General features: G+C 42.0%; 1 protein-coding gene across 1 annotated transcript; it reads left to right on the top strand.

Annotated features, from left to right (window-relative positions):
• Positions 1-243: 243 nt before the first annotated feature.
• mosmoa (modulator of smoothened a) lies at positions 244-23,030 on the top strand. Its single transcript, XM_069674871.1, has 3 exons — positions 244-1,215; positions 12,486-12,698; positions 21,179-23,030. Exons 1-3 carry the CDS (start codon positions 1,110-1,112, stop codon positions 21,361-21,363), a joined length of 504 nt encoding a protein of 167 aa, XP_069530972.1. The 5' UTR covers positions 244-1,109; the 3' UTR covers positions 21,364-23,030.
• The last annotated feature ends 374 nt before the right edge of the window (positions 23,031-23,404 follow it).

Raw genomic sequence — 23,404 nt, 5'->3', positions numbered from 1 at the left:
TTAACAAGGTCTTAGGTTTTTAACCCTTACATTATTTCTGAGCAATAAAATACAACACTTCGTCTTAGTGACGTCAAAACTATTCACACATTACGACGTAAAAGTTCAAGAACAAACCGAAATCTCTCGAACGACTTCTTAACGTGGGAACTCCGAGCATCCGAGGAGCACGTGAACGCACGAACCGATTTGTGTGAGTGTGTGCGCGACGCTGCGTGGGGGTGTTCGCCTGATGTCATTTGGCAGAAGGGGAGGCTGAGCTAACGGTGGGCACACGGGTGAAAAGCATAACAATAACGTTGCCGTTTTACCGTCCACCTCGGGACCTGCTATGTCTCTTTTGGATTTAAATACGAGCCGTTAGAAAACAAGTCCAGTCTACTCACCGAAGAGCAAAGAGAAGAAACAGAAGAAGAGGAGGGGGAGAAGCTGGCTGGCTAACGGACTAAAAGTACCAGATGCTATTCCAGCAGAGAAGCAGATCGGGCTCGAATAAGCATGAGACGGTGATGGGTTCTCGTTTTCCTGACGGTTAGCTAACGTTAGACCATTGTTTAGAAACACGGAATCTGTGCTGAGAAGTGAGGAGAGCTTGCTTGTTCCTCTTTCTCCACCTTAACTGTGTGACATTGTGTTTGAAATGCTAGCACAGTCGCGGTCTCGGCCGTCGAGCAGCCTTTGGGCCGCAGCTCGGCACACCGAGCCCGAATCTGGGAAGTAGCTAGCTAGCTACCTGCTAGCCGCAGCTGTACCCGATGCTGCTGCTGCGGCTGCTGTTGCTGCTGCTAAACGGATCGAGGAGACAACACAAGGGCCCTGGCGCTGTGTGAGCTATTGTTTAACGGTGCTGGACTACAACGTGCGTTTGAGATGTGATGCTTTTGTGCGTCGTATTTGAGCCTTTTGTAGCTGGAGGCTCTCGCTTACTTGACGCGAAGGAGAAGCTAACGTTGCTGCAAAATGCACAGCAGAACCACAACAGCAGGTTCCTGTTGAAGGGGGCGAGGTTAGACTGATATCAGCCCACCTTGTTGTGTGTCTCTACACTTGGGGGGTCACATTTGGACAACCTTTTCTCCGCGTCATTCCCCCCTCCATCAGCTGGCGATATGGATAAACTAACGATCATTTCAGGGTGTCTGTTTCTGGCAGCAGATATCTTTGCAATAGCAAGCATTGCAAACCCAGACTGGATCAACACTGGTGAATCAGCAGGTAAATGAAGCAGACCACTCAAAACTACTAATATGTTTTGTGTAATGTTTGTGTGTAGGACGTCTTGCCCGTGTCCCCACATCGCAGGAGCATTTGCCATCAGATAATCTCCACAACAAAGATATGTCCTATTGTGTGAAGGGTTTCATCTGCAGTAACATCTTTTGTCCTCCACAGAGTGTTTGTGCATAATCATGTAGCTTCTTATCGACTACCAGACAAAAATAGCAAGACCAATAATTACACTTTACAAAAACAATTGATTGATCAGCACCGTGGACCTGTGCTGCTTATAAGGCTGCAGCTAATAATTATTTTCATGACTTTAAATCAATAGATTTACATTTACATTTAATCGGTTCATTCATTTGTCATGTCAAAAGTACCAAACATTGTTGTGCACCAGTTGCCTAGACATGAGGATTTGCTGCTTTGTTTTATTTCACTATATATTCAATAACAATTAACTCGAGATTATTTTTTATTTTGTCGATTACTTTCCAACCAATTCTTAAATTAATTGATCAGGTGCTTCATCTATAAATTGTCAGATCAGTGTTTCCCAAAGGGGACGTGCTCAAATGTCTTGTTTATTCCAAAACACAAAGAAATTCAGTTTAGTGTTATCGAGGAGTAAAGTAAATTTAGAAGGAAACAGACAATTATGACCTATTCTTTAGGAAATTACTCAAACTGATTGATTTATTGTCAAAATATTGGGTGATTAATTAAATAATTGAAAACTTATAGATTAATTGTTACAGCTCTTATATTAGTTTTATTATTTTGATGTCGATGGGCCTTTTATTTATTATTTTCAGACATTTTGTAAACTACATCCAGAGATTAATTTATCATGAAAACAGCTCTTAGTTGCTGCCATTTTTTTGCCAACCAACTGATTGATTAAGCAGTTTAGAGTTTTGCACTAAAAGCAATTGTGCTCCTGTATTTCACTGGTGACTTGACATTTTAAGTGACCTCCATGTGATCGATCTAATCAACAATCACTTGAGGAACCAAAGCAGGGCTTATTTGTCGAGTCCCTGCTGATTCTGAACAGAAACACGTGCTGTGAGTCCTCTGATTTATTTGTGTCAGCCCTGAAAACACACTCAGGCTATTGATAGACAGCTGCTCCTCTTTGTTCCCTCCGCAGGATGACAGCTTAGTAACTGGGTCAGGGAGGGTCCATCATCCATGGATACACATTCAAGCTGTATTAGCAGAATAAGCAGTCTGTACAGAAGAAATGATAGGATGCAAATGAAACGAGGGCACCATGTACAATACGTTCTAATTTATTCTGAAGAGAAAATGATGGACCTTTGTATTTGCCTGAGTTCACATCTAAAATTAGCACGCTACAGCCCAAAACGGCACAGCTCCTCTGTACCTGCATGTACAGAAAGTTGAAGCCTGCTATATTTATACTGCAGTGTTGTGGTGAGCGTGGGTGTTGTTATACCGTGGGTGCCGATCAGCCACCAACTTCCACCTCTGTTCTCACTTCCCCTCACTGCTTCCACTGCTCTCTTTGATGATTGTGATGTGACTTGTCTTTGATTGTTTTACAAGACCACTGACATACATCCCCCCCTATCTCGCACTGTTTCCCCCTCATGCTTCCAGGAACATAACAGCCTCTGTTTTGGAATATATTACAGTGAAACAACATGAGTATGAATCTAGACAATATAATGAATGTTCTTTGCCCTAGAAAGGCAGTTAGCTTACAAAGTAGATTGCCACCTTGTGCACTTGGTTACAGTTTCTGTTTGTCTTGGTGTTGGCATCAGTGGCAAGGTAGTGTTATAACGACCCCTTTGATTCATTTAGGCCACGTCCACGCTTTTAAGTGTTATTTTAAAACAAAAACCATCTCCCTCCAGACTGGTGTTTTAGCACAGTTTCAGAACTAATCTATGTCCATACTAACTGCCTTAAAACAATAGATGACAGGACCATTCAAGCCCTTTTCCCACTGGTCAAAAAACCCTCTAACACCTGGCTTTTTTGCTTAGCTGGAAAGGCTACAATCGGCATTCAGACCCGGGTCAAATGACTCTGCAGTAGACCCGGGTAATTATCGCCTCGGCTCCAAACGGCATTGATGGGAACACAGATCCTGTGTCGACACGCTAATCCCCCTTTCCGGCGCGACGCTGTGCTCCGTTGGTAACTTCTGCGACTCCTTGTCACCTCAGCTACAAATTCCACCCATGTCCGTCCGAGCAGCACTTGAACATCGTTCCTAATTTGTCGGCGCCAAGTTTTGATAAATAGACCGAATGAGTAATAGATACAACAAAGACAGTAACATCTTCACTGTTTATTAACCCTGTTTCCGGCGCGTTTCAGACGGTGACGCAGCAGAAAAGAGGCCGAAAGCAGTATACTTCACTGGCAATGGGAAAAGAGACAATCAGCATCTTTAAGCAGGTCTCCCCAGGTCTGAAAAACCCAGTGCGCTAATTTTGGTGGTAAAGGGGTAAAACATAGGCTGGGCATGTGAGTGGCAGTTAAAAAATGCACACAAAACAGACAGGTTCTCTCCCCCAAACAGCAGTCCTTCTCCTTGAAACAGAAAACGTGTGAATAAAAGCTTGCTAAGTGGATTTAGCATTAAAAATGTAGAATTTTATATCACAACAGTAGCTAGCGTAGACAACAAGGTCAGTATTTCCTTCTGTTTGTTATTCATGTTGAGTTAATCGCTTCAAGTCGTGGCTAATCTACTTCGTTTTGTACCGGAAAAGGCTCATTTGATTTGGGCGTGATGAATCGGGGAAGGTCACTTTGTGACTGATAAGACCCGATCAGGAAGTGTTGTGTTTGTCTATGACATCATCCAAAAGTACATTTTCTGCCTGTACATACTTAAAGCACAATCTCTGAGTCAACAAACCAGAAAGGGGTCAGCTGCATTTCTGATTGTCTCTGTTTAAAGGGCTCTAAAACACCAAAGAAGTAAATAAGCAAAAGATATACCTTTAAAACTGGAAAGTATTAATTTTGGTGTAGCCCTAGTCAGCATCGAAAATACATGCATGTGTTTTGTTTTAAATACAGCTGTAAATGAACCGAAATTTAGCATTGTAGGTTAAATACCAAATATACAAGAAGTTATTTGGGACAGAGCTTTGATGGAGCGTTAATTTAAGATTCTTTATCATATTTTTAATGCAATTTAGCACCTAACAAATGCTTCATAAAACACTAGAATCTAACAGCTTTAAGTTTTCACTAACGTATTTGTCAATAACAATCTTCTGTGGCCTCCCATAAGGTGAGCTTGGTTTAGAAATGGATAGTCAGTGAAAATATAGTAAGACACAGATGTAATTAGGGGTTGGATAAAATATCGTCACAAAATATATTGTCGTCCCGACCGGTGTGAAAAAACTATCGTATCGCTGGCGCCAAATATCGATATTTTAATTTAAATAAAATTCAGTGCTCTAAACAGACCTCCCTGCCAATTTGAGTCACTGCATCATTGTTTATTTCAATTTGTGTCAAAACCTGTGAAACTGACACCCAATTGTGTTTACATTATTTCTGCACTTCACCTTTGTAGGGTCATAATGTATTCTTCAGTTAATCAGATATCGTGATGTATCATATTAGATTATTGTCTTGCAATATATCAATTATCGCTGTATCGTGATATTATCGTTATCGTTGGCCACGTATCGTATCGTGAGTTACCCTGCGTTTCCCACCTCTAGATGTAACGATACAGAAATATGTTATATTTGTTGACTATTGCTAAACATGTCCAACTCCATTATTGTGTGTTAACCGTCTATTAAATATTATAAAGTGACAATAAATAACAGAAGTAGGGATTCAACTAAAGTTTTAACAATGGTTGGAATGTGATTTTCTTGCACACTAAGCCCTGAAATACATTGTAAGCACAGAACATTACTCTTGTCTGACCTTAGATGTATAGATGTATAATTGGCAGTCAAAAAACTTAATGTAGAGATCTTAACGCTACATATTCACTCGCCAACACAGTGCGCTTCTCGAAAACTTATGCAGTCTCTATTTGTCTTCTGACAATTCAAACTCATTAATTTCAAATTGCTGACTGTTCGAGCTCCATTACAAATGGTTTTACCGTGCTCTACAGATCAGTGTATTGTTTGAAGTTATAATGAAGTAAGAGCCCCTGAAAGCTCCCCTCATTAAATTACCTCCAATCAGCTGATCTCTGGTTCCCAGCTTTGTTGTTGTCTTATCATAGGGGCTCAGTGCTTGACAGCCTGCCCTTGTAGGAGCTCAGCGTGCCGTCTTTGTACTCAGAGCGTGGAGAAACAGGCATGTTCCCCCTCGGCAATCAGCATGGAAAAAAGCTCACCTTGCTCGTGGCGTGTGTGACGTTTGCCTCCTGTTCGGTCAAGTGATTAGAACAAAGCTTTATTTGTGAAGTAATCAAAACTGTAAGGCCTCATTATTGCTGTTTGTCTTACTCTTCCACACTGATAATGGAAACGAACCTTAAAGTCGAGCTTTGACCCACAAAAAGATGCTGCACATTCAAGTAAAGAGTAGCATCACTGCTGTTACTCACAAAAGGCATGGATCTATGACACTGTCCTCACTTCAGTGTGATATCCTCAGGCAGTAACAGCTGAAGCTGATTTCCTGTGCTAGGCTTCAAGACAAAGCCATCGTTGCTGCAGTGTCAGACACAAACTGTGATTCCTCCCTCCCACTGAGACTTGTCACACAGTGGATGGCCTGAAAATTACGCTCAGTATTCACACACACTTAAAAAAATGCTAAATCACATCCAGGTACAGACTGGCTTTTGATCAAGCCGCTGAATCCAAGACACGTAACTCTCAAACCTTATGTTCATGTAGGTTTTGAGGTGCAAATCATTCGCTTTTTAATTATAACTTCCCAACAAAATGAAGTACTATAGTTTTATCGTATGCAACAAGTGACTGAAAGAACCAAAATCAAAGACTGTTATTGATGCAGAGGTGACAGTCATCATGACGGGAAGATGCCACACTGTTTTCTCTTTTAAAACAAGCCGTTATTTGAGACACGACAAAATACGTTTTTGCATTTTTAGCATCTTTATTTCATCATCTGATCATCATTTGTTATAATAATCTCTTCTCCCCAGATATTTTCCCTCACGGCCGAGTACATTTATTACCTCGAAGTACATGCCATTCAGTACCACTTGTGTGATAATGAACACAAGATAGAGTTATTTATAGTATCCCTTTCTCATGCACAAGGACACCTATTGTCATTGATTCTAAGCAACTGAAACCAGGCCCAGCCACTATCATCCAGTTGCAGGGCTGCAGAGCCAGCGGTTCGACCTGCAGCTCAGTTGCCATCGACAGGCAAAGAAAACAGCACAGCTTCAGAACTGCAGACATGGACGTGAATATGTTTGAAAATCAAGAGTGAAAATGCTCACAAAAGACAGGAACGTCAAAAACTGCAGCTGTAACACCCACTGCCGACAGGTGGCTTTATTGTTAAAAATGCAGCTGCTATGTCTTTCATTGCCTGTAGGTGGAGGCCAGCTGTGATGTGTAGAAATTGTTTAATGATAACTAATCTGTATTTACAGATTCTACATTCTACATAGAAACGGTGAATCTCTCGGCAGGGACGTGGATTTTAGAACGGCGAGTGTTCAGGTTTCCGTTTGTAGCACGCTTGTAGTCTGAGTAATATTGACCAATCACGTATCCACAGGCTGCAGCGTATGCTGATTGTGATTGACTTTAATGAACGTGTCTTACCTTTGTACAAATCTGCATCATGATGTTGTTATTTCAGCAAAGTCCAAATGAAGCTTTGTCAGGTCTGTCCTCAACAGGAGAAGAAAACTACTTTTAAAATGCTCGTTTGTTGAACGGAGATCGGATTGTTCATTTCTGATGCATTCGAGGGAGTCGGGAAATCTGAACCCTGATGTTGTTTCTGTCCGTTTTGGCTCTCGTTTGTGGCATTGTCATTATGTGTTTGCCCTACAATCTGGCACAACACTACAGCTCTTTGGGCTGTGCTCATAGTTGTCATTTAACGATATTCATTTGATTTCTGCAAGATGTCTGCAATCAAATACTATGAATACAGTAGTAATACAGCCTTGAGATTATGTCACGAGAGGCCTGTTGCATTTGCAATAAATCTTGTCAAGCTTTAAGTAAATACGTGTCAATAGTTTAATCAAATGAAGAACATTATATCAATTTAAAGGGAAGTGATGTCAAAAATCTACATGTTTTCATAAGGCAGGGTCTGTTGTCTTGATGTTGTAGTTTATTTAAAGGTGTGTGTGTGAAAGAGAGAGAGAGAGACTGCTGTATTGTGTTCATATGAGTATGAGATTGAGAGTGAGAGTTTTGTTATTTCTGACGAGATGAACACTTTATTTATGGCCATGAAATCAACAACCCCCGGCTGCCCTCTGACCCCCCTACAAGGTGTGAGGTTAGCCCCAGATGTATTTGGCTCAGCCCCAGATGTCCTAAAAACGCCCCTGCTATATGCTCATCAGACTATAGCCGATGGGATCTGAGATTGGATTGTAATAAACCAATAATTCTAATGAAAGTAACGGGAAATGGATGTTGGTGCATGTTATTCATTCCCCTTGTGTTCGTCTAACATGTTTTGTATGCAAGATTGTGCCATACACAGCAGCTGTATCCCAGTGCCTCTACAATGTCAGTGGGCGCTGTAAATACCTCTAGCATCAGCGGCAGAATAAGCATTTGTTGTTGGCTGCTTTAGCTTGCCTACTTGCCGCCCACCACAGTTCAGAGGCCCGTTTGACTCATCCCTCCAGAGCTTTCAAACCGCAGCACCCCCTATGCTTCACTAATGACAACATTATCATGCCGAAGATGAGCAGACACAGACCTCATTTCCTCTCATTTGGGCTGAGACATGGAGAGAGGAGTATTTTGATCACAGAGAGTGCAGAACAGACTGCAGGGTAACAGGGAACGATGGGGGTGTGGAAGAATTAGCCCATTTTTGTGTGTGAGAGAGAGACAGAGCAAGGTATGATCGCACTTGCAACAGATGAGTTAAATCAATGTTTCGATCTCAAGACCTTTGTTTAACCTTGACCCTGCGAATTTGTGAAATTGAAGAGTCATTATTCTAGTCATGTGCCATCACCTTTAGTACAGTATCACTCTTCCAAACTGCTGCATCACTCTCACAGACAGTCTGACCTCTGCTCAATATTTATTCATTACCCAAAGCTGAACTGTCACATCATGTCCTTTTTCACTGCTAAGGGGCACATTTGTTGAACTGAGGGCTAATGTGACCTTACTTTTATACAGAACCTACAAGTCTTTTCTTGGTGCTCGAGGCGTTGCTTGTTTGGTTGTACTTTTCAGTTTCTCTCCTTTGTTAAAGACATAGTTTGACATTTTGCAGGTAGAAGGTGTAATCGCTCTCCTGCAGTGTGCATGAAAAGATTTATCCGCTCTTATGTCTGTCCGTCAAATATGGAGCTTTAGCTGCAGCTGGTTGGCTTAGCTTGGCTTAGCACAAAGACAACGGAGGGAAGCAGCTAGCCTGGCCATGTTCGGAAGTAACAGATGTACCTATCCGCAACTCTGAAACTCGCTTACATATTGTATGCTGTTTGTTTAATCTGTACAAACACTGAAAAGTCTTTGGAATCAGTTTGCCAGAAGACAAGCAGAGACTCCAGGAAGTAACTTGTTCCAGTCCAAAACGAGTCTAACAGACAACCCGCCTTTTAATTTCTGAGGTTGTCACACAATATATTTTTCGATAATGAAGCTTTACAGATGGGTCACCAGGTAACCTCAGCAGTCACATTGCGGCCCGTGTTCGACTCCGACCCTCAGCCCCTTGCTGCATGTCATCCCCGCTCTCTCTTCCCATGTTTCCGATTCTATCCATTGTCCTGTCCAATCACGGCAAATGCCAAGAACACAAACTTTCACAAAAAAAAGCTCTAATGATGCTTGTGGATGTTCTTACTTTTGGACAGAGCTTGGCTAGCTGTTGCCCCCCTTGTCCAGTCTTAAGCTAAGCTAAGCTTACCATAAGGCTGCTGGTTAAAAGCCTTGTATATAACAGGAAGCAGTAAGAGGGGTATAGATGTCATCATCTTACTCTCAGCAGAAAAACGGATAAACACAACTGTTGCAAGTTACGACAGTTAAACACTTTAACCAGAACAGTTGTTGTTTTGTTTTTGCCTGTTTGTTGGGTTGTTTACCTGCATCCGGTCCATGGCGTGCCTGCCTGCTGTCGGGCAGGAATTCCACAGAGAGCTCGTGAAACAGCGGGAGGCCGGAGAATACAGGGGAAGTGGTCATAAAGAGGTGCCATTAAATACAGCTTTCAAACTTTTGCCTCATGTTCTCTTGTTTCCAGCCCCGATCCTGGCTGTTCTTTAACCAGCTCAAGGTTACTCTTTAAAACTGGGCTGACTTCAGGAGAAGGCTCTGAGTGAGCCTGTGAGCCATTCAGGGACTATTATTGTCACGAGCCATGACCTCAATATTTTTCTTTTCAAAGTTATTGCGTAAGCGTTCTGCACAGCGAGAATAGAATTTTCATCGCAATAAGGCTAAAAGATAAGATAAGAAAGTAGAGTACATCCTTTTCTAGTCGTTCCATGTCTGTAATGAAACATGCTCAGTGACAGCGTCGCAGTGTGTGCGGTCTGAAAGGGATGGCTTTCAATACGTTTCAGTAAATATAAAGCCCTCAGTTTTGCTGTTCATCTACATGTCCAGACTCCCAAGGCGTTCTTTTTGAACCACTGGCATTGTTTGTGTGCTTTGTTCCCGTAAAAGCAGTGCTTTCACTGTGTGTTATAAAGGGGGACAGGATTTCCTCTGCACAGCCTGTACAACCCACCACGCCCCAGCCGAACAGCACTGTTCTCTCACAGGCCTTGCTTTCTTGTTTGATTTAAACGCTTCTGACTCAATAGGTATGTTTGCAGCATCATACTTCATCCATTCTGTAAATATACAAAGGTTATAGTTGGCAGGTTATGAAATGTCTGGATTCAGGTGCCAGACAGAGCAAGTAACATGCTTGACCTTCTGAAATCGCAGCTTGCATACTTGTCTCATGCACACATTCGCCCACCTGCTGAGCCACTGTTGGGCTTTTATGATGTCGCCCACGCAGGCTTGACTTCTCAGAGAACGGGTGGTTTTGTGGTCAGTGGAGTGGAGTGTTTACCACCCATTAATTTTTCTTTTCCAGTTTATGCTTCAAACATTTAGAGGAAATCATGTCCTTGTTTTATCGTGAGAACATTCTGTGCCTTTAAATAGTTAATTGAATTAGCTTAGCCGCATACTGTTTATTTTTAGCTGTTTGACATAATATGAAAAGCTTATTTCAGGATTTCCTGTCTGTTTTTGACATCTGGGAGCATTTAGGCACGTCTTCTCTTTGTGGATCCCACATTTGGTTCATGTTGTGCAAATGCACCTGGATGCACACCTGGGTAGTGCTTTACACAGTCCCTCAAGCTGTTTCACATTATTTTGCAGATCAACAGGTGGAGGATATGAGCAAAGGAGCAACGATGTGGACAGCTCGCAAGTAAAGATTTGGAATACTGATCAAAATAAATCTTTGCAAATGTTTTATGGTAAAAAGTAATGCATTCAGCCCATTTGCTTTTTTACTTATGAGCCTGTTTTGCGAGTACACATCATTTAAATTATAACTACACCTGTTGTTGGCTTTCTGCATCAACTGAATGTTTAAGCTGACTACACAATGAACAATAACGACTGTGTTTCTTTGGGCTGTGTTGCTTTTGGTGCCCATGTGACAACAAAAGTGCTATTTTTTTTAAGGCTTCCCAAAACACCTGAACACTATGCGACAGTTTGTGTCCTTTGCAAAGAAACAGCACAGGAGACATAGTGCATACAACTCCTGAAAAGAGAGAACATCATGTATATAGCTATGTCATTAACTGTTGCAGTTTTTTTGGGTGATGTTTTATTGTATTGCAAATTGTACCAGGTTACACTTTCTGCAATTTGAATCTGATTTCTTTTGTGGAGCCTTTGTACCAGCTTAGTGGTCTTATTGAAGGGAATAAAAGGTTTTTTTTTTTACATATAGAAGGTGCAAAAGCATGGGCTTAAGGAGCTCATCTTCCATCCAAAAACTACACATCAGCCAAGTGCGTAGTACCAAAACCCCTCAAGCTCACGCCCTCTAATTTTTCAAATTTACGCTTTCATCCCCAGAAGAAGTGTGCCTTTCTTTTGTCCCAGACCTCTGATCAGCAGAGGCCCGAGTGATCCGATGCTGTTCTGCTTACTCAGGTAGAAATTCCCCTTGAGGACGTGCTCTAATTGAATGGAGTCCCTCCAGAGCTGCTGCACCACTGGAGCATGTTCCTGCTCTGAGTACTGGCCTTCACACTCGGGACCTAGCAGAGCTCTGATCATGACTCAGAGCGAGGCATTAATCCATTAGTCTCCCTGTCTGCTCAGTGATGGGTTTGTACAGTACAATGTCAAGTCAGGCTGTTTTTCTTGGGCATACTCTTCGAAGATCCTGAAGATAGGGAAAGGAGAGTTAGAAGGCTTGGACATGTGTTCATACAGATATTGAGCCTGAAAAGCTGCTGCACATTTTGTCTGATATTGCAACTTCTTACAGACTTGAGTTTCTGGCTTGTGTGCCATACCTGCGTGGGATAGATTCAGTAATTGGCAGGATTGATTTAGTCCTCAGCCTCTCTCCTAGAGTGTGAAAGTGCAAGAAAAAATGTTCTCTGGCATAATTGGGCCCACCAGTGTGGCGCGAGCATCTCCCGGAGTCCTAGCCAGCAGTGAACTGGTAACAAATTAAAGAAGCTTCTCTCCATCTATTTCTCTTCCTCCCCGTGGCTTGTCACTCTTTTACTCTTAGTGAGCAGCTATCTTTTAGTATTCCCCTTGCATGGACCTTTTTTTGTGACATGTTAACACTTAACTACTTTTTCTTCAGAACAAGACTTTTTTTATTCTTCCTTTAAGCATACTGTCACCCTCAAAGATGTAGTCGATGAATTAGGGAATAGCTCAAATATTGGCTCCAATTTTGCCCTACGTAGCACAGAAATTGTATACAGTGTCTATAGGATATATCCAATGCTGGTTGGGACACACATCAGCTGATAACCCTAATATTACAGTTTTTATGTGTGCTTGGTGAATGATGAATTCAACAGATCAATTACCCATATCCTCTCTCTGCAGGTGCCCTTACAGTCGGTCTAGTCCGGCAATGCCAGACCATCCACGGGCGAGACCGGACCTGTATTCCTCCACGGCTGCCCCCAGAGTGGGTCACCACACTTTTCTTCATCATCATGGGCATCATCTCCCTCACAGTCACCTGCGGACTGCTGGTGGCGTCGCACTGGCGCCGAGAAGCCACCAAATACGCCCGCTGGATCGCCTTTACCGGCAGTAAGTGAAAGAAATGATGATGTACAAAAACTAGATGGATTAGTTTTGGTTTACTACACCTGCCTTCAGCAGCTTCTTCTTTGTTTCACTGTGTCTGTTCTGAAATTGGCTTTAGCACACCACCCTTTCCACATAGGTATTTTCATGCGCATAGGGTTAGGGTTATATTCTGGTCGTATTTCGTGCTCGCTATGCACGCTGGGTGTTGTAGGAATCTAGAATGGGCGAAACCACAAGCTGTTTGTACAACTTTCTCCACAGCTATGGCGCCAATTTCAAATATTATTGCTTCTATGGATTACAGGGAACACCAGACTGACAGTGGCTTTTTCCAGGGGCGAATTGCTCCTTTAAGAAAAGGAAATAATAGAAGGAGAAGGGAGGAGCTTTAAACGGTGTGAAAAATTGGTCTTAGTCCATTTTAGTGCTGCTAATTTAGACGAGAAGATAAAGTGTGACATCAAAATTGTCTGTATATACAGGACCTCTTGTGTGTTTGTGTTCTGTGAGTAAGCCTGTAAGTGTGTGTGTCTGCTTTCGGTTGCATAAATTTGCTCAAATGTGAGTGTTGTTTTTGCATGCTAGATGACGACGACTCTTCCTCCCTGAAGCCGATTTGTTGAGTAATGCAGCTCCTTCGGTACCTGAGTGGGTGGCTTATGTTTTCGCTCGCCGTTTACCTCCAACATCGCCACTCTTGTATTTTTTCCAACTATGATTTCTGTAAAGATGCACTTCCAGCACTCAACAGTAACTCAGCATCCATCTCGTGCACTGTGGATGGGTTGGTGTTTCGTTAGGCTGCGTGGGAGGTTGATCAGGAATCAGACGGCCTCGAGCTCACTTCTGCAGATGGAGCAGTAGAGTAGCATGTCAAACCACAGTGCGCTGTATGATTAGCTGTATATTTAGCTGCATTTTACCGAACACTCCTGCAGATTTCTAACAGTTGCAGATTCATAATGAGGCTTTTGTATCTCGTCCTAATCACTTGCAAATACCCGTTGAATCACCACTTTACAGAAGCCACAAGCCCCTTTCACAAACTGTCCGTCCGATAAGCACAAATCTGTGTCACATGATAAATTGGAAGGCATTGAGTCATTGTTTAACGAGCTCGCTCAAAGGAAAGTGAGGTGGTTGCCGTGGCAACAGTGGGAAATTGTCACCCTTGTCCCCCCAGCTAAGCTTCTGTTGGCCATATTAGACAAGAGGTATATTATTAGCACAGATTTTGTTTTCGCTTTTAAAAATGGATTTTAAGCCCGATGATGAGTATCACTTTAAATAAGGAAGTAAGGCTAGACGGAGGGAAGACTTGTGATATATTTTAGGTAGGAGGCAGAAGAAGATGGTAAATTATCACTCGATTTAGCTTTAGGAACCCCATTACCTGACAGTTTAGTCATCCTCGGGTCCTTGAGTATCTCAAGAATCTGTTTAAAGTGTAGGAGAGGGATGAAAGGGCAAAAAGGTGCCAAGCCAGGAGCTTTTAATTCCGTGTGATGTAGCTGAACCTTTTCGCTCGGATTGCGAACACCTCTCTGCTTTCGGCTGAGCGGGGGAGAGGGTGAGAGGTTAAGTGAGGAAACGGGCGGGGGGCTTAAGAAGAGACAAGTAAACAAGACGAGCTGAGTGAATAATCATGTTTGTGGAGGTCATGAGAAAAGAGGTGGGTTCCCACGTAAAGACACAAATGGAAGGGGAGGTTCATTCAGGGCAAACAGGTGATGCAGGTTGAGAGGAGGTTTGCAGTCTGAGGCATGATTTTCTTCGGGCCACTGGTACCTGAATAGGCAGCTTTGTATGACCAGCACAGACCCGCCTCTGTGTCTACACAACACACACACACACACACACACACACACACACACACACACACACACACACCAGCAGTGTTTCCCCAAGGTGTGACGGTCATCTGAGGCTGTGGAGCTGCAGTGGGAGTAATGATAAACAACATGTGGAAATTATGATGAAATTAGCAAATGTGTATTATTTCCCCTCCCGCCAGGTATTAATTTACAGCCCCCTATAGCTGTACGGTTGGTCTAATATCTAATATTATATATCTAATATAATAGGAAAACTTCGTTTCTCGTTTTTAAGGACTAGTCCATATGTAAAGTCCGTCTGACATCAAATCAGTGCAGCTCTTCACCAGAGCACACAGATAACTTGCCAGTGAGCTGCGGAGGCTGTGTCACCTGCCTGTAAACTGTAAACAAGCACGAAAGCTTGAAAGGAGCAAGTGCCTCGATCATCCCGCCGACATTGTCTGTGACAGCAGCAGCTCCGTTACGCGAGGTGGCTTCTAAGTGCAACTGCACCTCATCCCGGTGGTCGTTAATGCTGAGCTTACATACACGGACCGTTCACAGAGCAGACGTGAACACCGTTAGAAATGGTAGATGACATACCGTATAGATAACGCAACTGCAGCCCGCAAGAAAAATGTTGCTCCACCTGAAGTCTCTCAACATTATCATGGGGGTGTCAGACTCTGAAGCAAGAGTGATAAAAGTAGGAGAGAAGTTTTGCTTTGTTAGAAACAAATAGACGTAAAAGTCCCAAATGATAAAAAGTATGATTGAGAATTAGAGATTGAGAGTTATTTGAACATTAAAAATCTGAAATAATTTCCTGTATTTTATTTTAATCGCAAACAAATATCGCAGAACAAAATATTTTTTCCAACATCGTGCAGCCCTAAACGCAACTACTCCACACAATGTCCAGCCCTGATTCTCTGAAGTTCTATGTGATATACTCAGTGCATTAACTACAGCGAATATTATTTGGATTTATGGAGGTTGTAGTCCATTCTGATGATATATTTTGGTAGACATTTCAAACACAGAATGAACAAAGGAATAGCTAATACCTACCTGACTAGATGACCTACTCCATCTTACTTTAGTTTTATTTATTTTTATTTCACCTTTAATTTAACCAGGAAGTCCCTTGAGATAAAATCTGTTTTCCGAGGGAGGCCTGGCCAAGACACAGACCTGGCCAAGACAGCATACCAGTTATAGTTCCAATAAAGATAAAACGATAACAAACAAGAAATACAATCATTAAATACATGAGGAAAGGACTAAGGCCAGCTCAAATTAAGCATTTTTCAGAAGCATGGGCTTTGAACATGGCTTTAAATTGTTCCAAGGGGACTTGATTTTCAAGATGTAGTTTGCTCTGCAGATTGTTCCAAGTCCAGGCAGCGAAAGAGGAGAAAGCTTTTTTTCCCTAGCTCTGTACAAACCCTTTTAAACTACTTACTACTGCATACAAATAGTTGTTCATTCTCACTCGTATTTCCTGTCTTATTGAATCAGCTACTGCACTTGACTTTGATTTTGATTACTAAAATAGTTGCAGATTTATTTGCAGACTTATAAGTAATAGATTGATGGACTTGTCGTTGCATGTGTGTTATGTAAACACAAAGGTAATTGCTGAACGACACAGCAGTACCTTTAAGTTATTAGATTCACCAGCAGCAGGTGAGCAAGGCAGCGTGTGTGTGTGTGTGTCATCAGTTTAGGCACTTAAGAGAGGCAGCGGACCATGAGCTGCACTTCAGTTACCACACTGGTGAAGCTTGCCGTAATAATGCTGAGTAACGTATTTCTGGCTCTGCTTTAGCTTACCTTTCACTGCATCCTTTTGCATGAACCCCCCCCCCCCCCCCCCCCCCATAGAGGTAAACAGAGTAATGAGCAGACGAAATGACAAACATAAATATTTGCTTGTGTGTGCTTCGTGATGCAGGTGTATTACACATTGCCAAGCGTCTGCCACTACAGAGTAGAGACCACACAACAAATTCAATATAGAAGTGGTTCATATTTAAGTGTTTATAGGATGCGGCAATCCTTTGAATATATATATATATTTATAAGGTAATGGAAATGTTGCAAAACAAAAATTCTTGTCTGTTTATTATGTCAAGTAATAGTTTCTCACAGAGGACTTCACCCACATCGCCCACCCCTTTATTAAATATTTAAGCCACAAAATGTCTTTAAATCCCATAAGGCTCCTAAAGACTCCTCTAGCTGCATAACATGACAAACTATTTAAGGAAACTTCAGTGAGGATTTTGAAACCAGGCAAAGGCGTCCCTCAGGCACTGAATGGCTCTGAAAAATTGGCAGGTTAGAGTAAAAAGGTTGAAGCTAAAAATGGCTTCACGTGCCGTCGCCAAGGGTATTACGCACTGGTGAGGTGACTAACATTAACTGAGACTGTGTTTAATTATTTTAAAGAGCTGTGATAGCTTGTGTTTGAATAATTTGTTGAAAATAAACGGTACATAACGGGCCACGTTTTCCCCACATTCACCATGCTACTTCAGACAATCAGTCCAGGAGGACATGCTGGTCGAAAACACGTCTCTGTGCTCTTTAAATGCAACAACAGGAGCTATTTTTAAGTACATGAAGCTATTTCCACCATTTCTATACAGTCATTGATCTGTGCTCCATAAAGCTGCACAGTTTGCTTTGCTGTTTAAAATCACTCTGTGTTACATAAGCTGGACTAAAAGCTTCAGTTTCCATATCTTTAAACAAAAAGGACAAAAAGAAGCCTCTCTAATTAGTGACAGCTACTTCCTGCTCAGTACAATAAGACTTGGTAATGACGTCACCCCTGACCTCTGCAAATTGGACACAGGCAGAGGAGAGCATCACAACAAGCTCGCTCGTTTTTTAAAGGGCCTAATAAAATTTGTGGATAAAGGGGAACTGATTGTTTTCAGGACCTGAGGGGTATAACTGCGTGTGTGAGAAAAGTTGAATAAACCCTTTTTGTGGCGCCAGATAGAATTGTGGGGAATTTCTGTAACTGGCCTCAAGTGTTGGCACAAGAGTTGGCATCAGCTGGGTCTGAAGACTAAAAGTAAAGAGACATGTTTTGGATTTAGAAAGAAATGAGCTTGTAGACCTCTGCTGCCCCCTCCTCAACTTTGCTTGAGGTTAAAGGTCAAGTTTAATTGTGGGTCATTTCTGTAAACAGGAAACTGCATGCTAACAGCTAACAATCTGCTTTTGATCTAAAATCCAACTTGAAATAAATTCCCTGACGCTGTGTCACGAAAGCCGCCTAGTTCAGATTTCCCGACTTCCTCGAATGCATCAGAAATGATCGATCCGACCTCCGTTCAACAAACGAGCATTTTAAAAGTAGTTTTCTTCTCCTCTTGAGGACGGACCTGACAAAGCTTCATTTTTACTTTTTACAAATCTGCATCATCTGTAAACAATGCAGCACGCGGGAAAGGAAATCTTGACTGGGACTCGTTAATTGCTCACCGCTGGCTGTATGTTCACAGGTGTCCCAACAGGCTATATCATAGTCAATCTGTAGCCGATGGGATCCGAGATTGCATTGTGGGTTATATGAGGCCAAGTTTTGACAAGGAAGTAAAATGCATGAAATAAAAACGGATAAATAAGACGGACTTGGCTCTGCTATATGGATGTTGTTTTTTTGTTTTACGTTAGGGCTGCAACTAAAGATTACTTTCATCATCAATCAATATACAGATCATTTCTGGATTAATCATTTGGTGTACATTTTGATTGGTAATTGTCAAAAATATCCAGATGGTAATGTGTATTTAGCATGCGTTTACATTTTTCTCAAAGTAAAGGGTATCCCAGTTGTTAAGGTGCAAGTTAACGCTCTGAATGAGACAGGTGAGCTACAGTTAGTGTTCCATCGTTGGTGTTCATTCCCTGCTGACAATAAGCATCTGATGTTTTTGTCGTCTAAACTTCGATATGGGCGGAAAGAAAATACAAGATGGAGGTTTCGTGGTTTAAGATAAAAGTTGGTTGTGACATTTTCTTCTCTATTTCTCTAACTAAACTAAATCTGTTTTACTTAATGCGTTTTGTATCTTTGCACAAAATGTCTGAGAAGTAGTTTGTTTTAATGTCAGTGATTTTGTTAAACGGCACCTATATATTATGTTCTTTACGTTTTTGTTATTAAAGTATGTATACAAATCTGTATGTCTATAAATCAATAATGAATATATTGATTTAAAAAAATCTTCATTCAAACAAACACGACTTAGATGCTCAATAATGTGTCTGTCTCATGATGTAAAAGCTCTGTCAGTGAATTTAGTCTCTTAAGTAACATCTAGTGGCTGCCAAAGGGAACTACAACAACACCAGCATACGTGTGTCTTCCTCAACAGCCCGTAATGTTTGTCTCCTCCTTACTGTCGAAACTCTCTTTCAAGATTTGACTAACTTGCAGCTTCCTGCGGAAGTGTGAAATCTGATTACTGATGTGCTCCTTTAAGCTCGTAGAGAAATTTTAAACCGTGTTAATCAGCCCGAGGTGGTTTAAAGAGCTTATTTATGGTTTGTGGAAAAACATTTATTGAAACAAAAGCTGCGTTCAAGTACTTTCGGAAACAATGTAAATCTGTGGTGAGTTCAAGTAGTTTGTACTGACACGGTTTTACTCACAAATGACTTTAAAAACTGTACAAAAGCTTGAATTTAATCATAAAACTGAGGGAAGCTATTTAATCTTCATAAACATTTTACTTTTGAGAAGTGTTGTTTCAGAAACTCAGGTAAAGTTTTGTTTCTGTCGTGCTTTATTTATCCCCATGGGGGAAATTCAGGAAATATTTCTGATTCTGATATTTCATTTCAAGGAGGTTTATTGTCATTTCAGAGCATGTTGGTGCATAAAAAGTAACAAAATTAGGTTCAAAAGAAGACAATAAAATAAACTACAACAATGCCATTATACAAAACACTATAAACTCTGTGTTCATCAGTCTCGCAGCTTCTAGGAAGAATCTGTTTTTAGCCCTGCGGTTCTGGTCCTGATGCTGCGCAGCCTCCTGCACCTGCTGGTGTAGATGTCACTGATGGTGGGCAGATTGCTGCTGGTGGTCTTCTGCGCTGACTTCACCACCTGTTGCTTTGACTTGATTTGGAGAGAAATCAGTTTTTATATATTACAGGGAATCTACACAGGCAATGTATATGAGGCTTATTTTTGACACCCGTGTGCCGGGACAGAACCGCTCCAATGTTATTCAATGCTGCAATCTCCACCAGCCGTGTATGCTGCGCGGGCGTAATATGTGAGTAATGTTCTGCTGCTCTGTTCGCTTTATGCATCATTCTTCTTTATGCTGCTGCGCGTCAGTGAAGCGTAGAAAGCCAGTGACTGCGATGTAAATACATGCCCACAACCAAGGAATCCACGTTAAATGATGCGATCTCTTCATTTTGGCCAACTTCGATTTTAGTTCAAGTTATTGATCGCCCAGATGAGCAGGCAAGATTCATTTGAAAGAATGAATATGTACATTTCCTAAACATCTGGTTACAACAATAACTTTAATTCATTCTCATTTGACTTCTACATCCTACATAAATACAGAATTTATGCACAATTAGGAAATAAGTCTACAAGTCTGTTGCAAAGTTGTCGTACTTACTGTTTCTGGCAGACTGCACACTTTTTGCCGTCACTGCCGCCCCTATTTATGGCCAGGAATCGTAACTACCATCGGTTAACTTTGAGAAAAAATAGATGCTGCACGTTCGTCTGACGCTACAGTGTCGGTGTAGATTCCCAGTTAGGCCTGCCAGAGTGTACAGACTGTTTTTGAGTTTGTATTGCTGAGCTGTAGAACTAAACTTCTGCAGTGTGCATGTGTGTGTGTTTGTGTTGATTTGGGTTTGTATTTGTGTGGCTGCAGGAAAACTGTGGATTGCAAATTGGTATTGGTATACTGCTGCTAAGTTGTCTGGTAGAGCCGTGGGTACTCAATTTAACTCTGTGTACTATTGCTATTTGTCATTATTTCTGCTGATCAGAAATGGTGACAGTTAAAGGCTGCTTAAAACCAGGAATATTTTGATATATTTTGTAGTTGGATTTTGAATGTGTTCCTTCCTGAAAGCTAAGGTTTCATGTAAACCTTTATAAGGGACAAATACATGCTGCCTTATTGTTTCACAGTATGAGGGTATCGCTAATGATTAGATAAGACTGTTGAAGACTTTTCTGTGAAATTAACGAGTCTGTCATTTCTGCAGTCTGCGAGAACAAAATGATGAACTGCCAGATTTGTTCGGCCCAGACGCTCAAATATTTCAGCTTTGACTCTGACATTTACATTTGTCACAATAATGTATAATTTCTGACATTGAAACTATTTTTAACTGAAACATGGAAACCTTAAAGTGACACTGATCATGGTGTTTACATTGAGTCTGCTCTGTGTAATTCCTCTTTAAAAGCCTTTAAAGACACAGTTGTATGTTGCTAAGTTTATTTTATGTTATATGTGGGTGGCCATGAAAAGTGTTTGTTCTTCATGAATTGGATGATCAAGAATCACAAGTGAGTATAAACGGGGGTCTGCACAGAATCATAGGATATTTAAGAGTGAAGTAAACTAAAGTTTCTCCCTCTCTCCTTCCTTGTAGTGATCCTGTTCTGCATGGCGGCGCTCATCTTCCCCATAGGCTTCTATATCAACGAGGTGGGAGGCCAGCCTTACAAGCTGCCCAACAACACTGTGGTCGGCTCCTCATATGTGCTGTTTGTCCTCTCCATCTTCTTCACCATAGTGGGACTTCTGTTTGCAGGCAAAGTTTGCCTCCCAGGCTGAGGACACGACCGTGCCCGCCTCTGGACTGACACAGGAGGCTCTGAAAGTTTTATGGGATTTACAAAAACACACAACGACTGAAAAATCAAAAACAACAAACTCTGCCCAGAAGCCCGAAACAGGGATGTTTTGGATTATGTGTCAAGGGACCGCAGCACCACGGAGGACCTAACGACTATAAAAGATAAAGAATTAACATAACGCTAACGGGGGACGTGGGCACGGAGGGGTGGAGGAGTGTGAGAGGGGGAGCTGAGGCCGTCACAGCACCCTGCCACTGTTGATTTAAAATATGGCCGTCTCTCTGTTGTTGATCCGTTGGAAAAGGGTGCTTTATGTGCCGCTGTCATGGCAACTGCGGCCACAATGCTGGCACACATTTCTTGAGGACCACTACAGCCACTCCTCAACCTGACCCCCGCCCGCCCGCTCGCCGCCCTCAGCACACATCTGCGCCGTCACATCCGCTCCTGTTGCTATTTTTGGCTCCTCGGCTATTTCAGTTGTGTGTTTTTCTGTTGTTGTACATTTTGTGTTCTTTATTGTTTTCCTTTCTTCTGCCCCCCCCACCGCCTTTCCACTGAAGTAGCTTGACTGTAATTGAGGTTCACTGAACTGGATCCTTAAGGGGTATTCAGGGGAGGGGCTTTCTGCCAGCCTGGCTTTAGAGCAGGGTTTATCCTCTCCTTCACCTGGCTCCATGTGTGGGTCTGTGGAGAGCAGCTGTGAGCCCAGCTGTTTGAGCTCACGGGCTGCTGTGGACCAGAGGAAGGTGCAGCAGGTGTACCGCCTCTTTACCTCCAACCAGCTGCAGCTAGGGAGCAGGTAGCAGCGAGGGGGGAACTCCCCGGGCAGCCGAACAGGGGGAACCATAAAGGAGAATGCCACTCAATGTAAGACCTTGCATTATGTTATTTATAACAGAAATTAGTGAATGTAGACAGCTATTTCGCTAAGCTAAAGCCATGTAACTGATACACATCTTTTGCCAATAACTAGAAGACTGTGAATTTAGAGAATAATCACCTGAGCGTAAACACACCTCCTGTATTTGTAGTAATAATCTCTAGGTAGAGCCACAAGCAGAGTGGCCTTTCATGGTATTTTTCCGAAGTTATAAGTCACTGTGGTGTTGCATTTCACTCAATATCTCTAATTATAGCAGACAGTATTAAATTTTATATGACCTAAGGTGTGAAAATAACATACAGGAATGCTGAAAATTGGTGGTATTCTCCTTTAATGTTGGACAGAAAAGAAAAGCCAGGAGCAATTTTTGTTTTGTTTTATAGAAGCAGCGAAGGCACCTGGACTGCAGGTCAGGTCCAAGCATGGGGCTGTGCCTCAGTGTGCTGCCCCTGAGGCCTGTGATTGTAAAACACACACACACACACGTGCACGGACATACGTAGCCGTCACACACACTGTACTGTATAAATGTATTAGGGCTTCACAAACCATTCATTATAATTCTTTTATCTTAGCAATTCATCTCTCTCTATAACCCAAGAAAATAGGGAAAATTTTGCTTTATGCCAAACAACTTTTCTTAAATACATCAGACTTAATTCAGCTGAGCACACGTTTTAGTGTAGTCCAAAGTTATTTCAGGTTCAGGGCATGATTGTGCTTTTAGTCTCAGAACTACAGCTCCCATGATTCTGGGGATGTAAATAGGAACTATACTGATGCCAGTAAGTCAGTTAGTTGTGTAAGCTGCATGGACTGTATTAGAAGTGGATGGAGCCCCCTGGTCTAAAAAGCGAAGCCAATGCAGTAGTGCCTTAAACCTGCATTCTTTGTAATGACCTGCAGGGGGCGAGTCCACTGTTTGCAAATCGAAGTCCAAGCAGTCTACCAGAAATAAACCCAACTTCTCACTTGATTAAACGATTTCTAATGAGTTTGTGGTCTAAATTTCTAGTTTCAAATCTTCTTCAATAAAGCATGGTATTAATGTTTCTATTTTATGGTCCCATTTAGAGTTCAATAGATGGTAAAGCAGAGTTCGCTTTAAGTTGTGTCTTCCACAGAGGCGTAA

This window comes from Semicossyphus pulcher, unplaced genomic scaffold (assembly GCF_022749685.1).
Source record: "Semicossyphus pulcher isolate SPU_LCO1_2020_fin unplaced genomic scaffold, fSemPul1.0.p SCAF_23, whole genome shotgun sequence".
Taxonomy (NCBI): domain Eukaryota; kingdom Metazoa; phylum Chordata; class Actinopteri; order Labriformes; family Labridae; genus Semicossyphus; species Semicossyphus pulcher.
The sequence above is the reverse complement of the archived record's forward strand: the minus strand, read 5'-3'. Positions and strand labels throughout refer to the sequence as shown.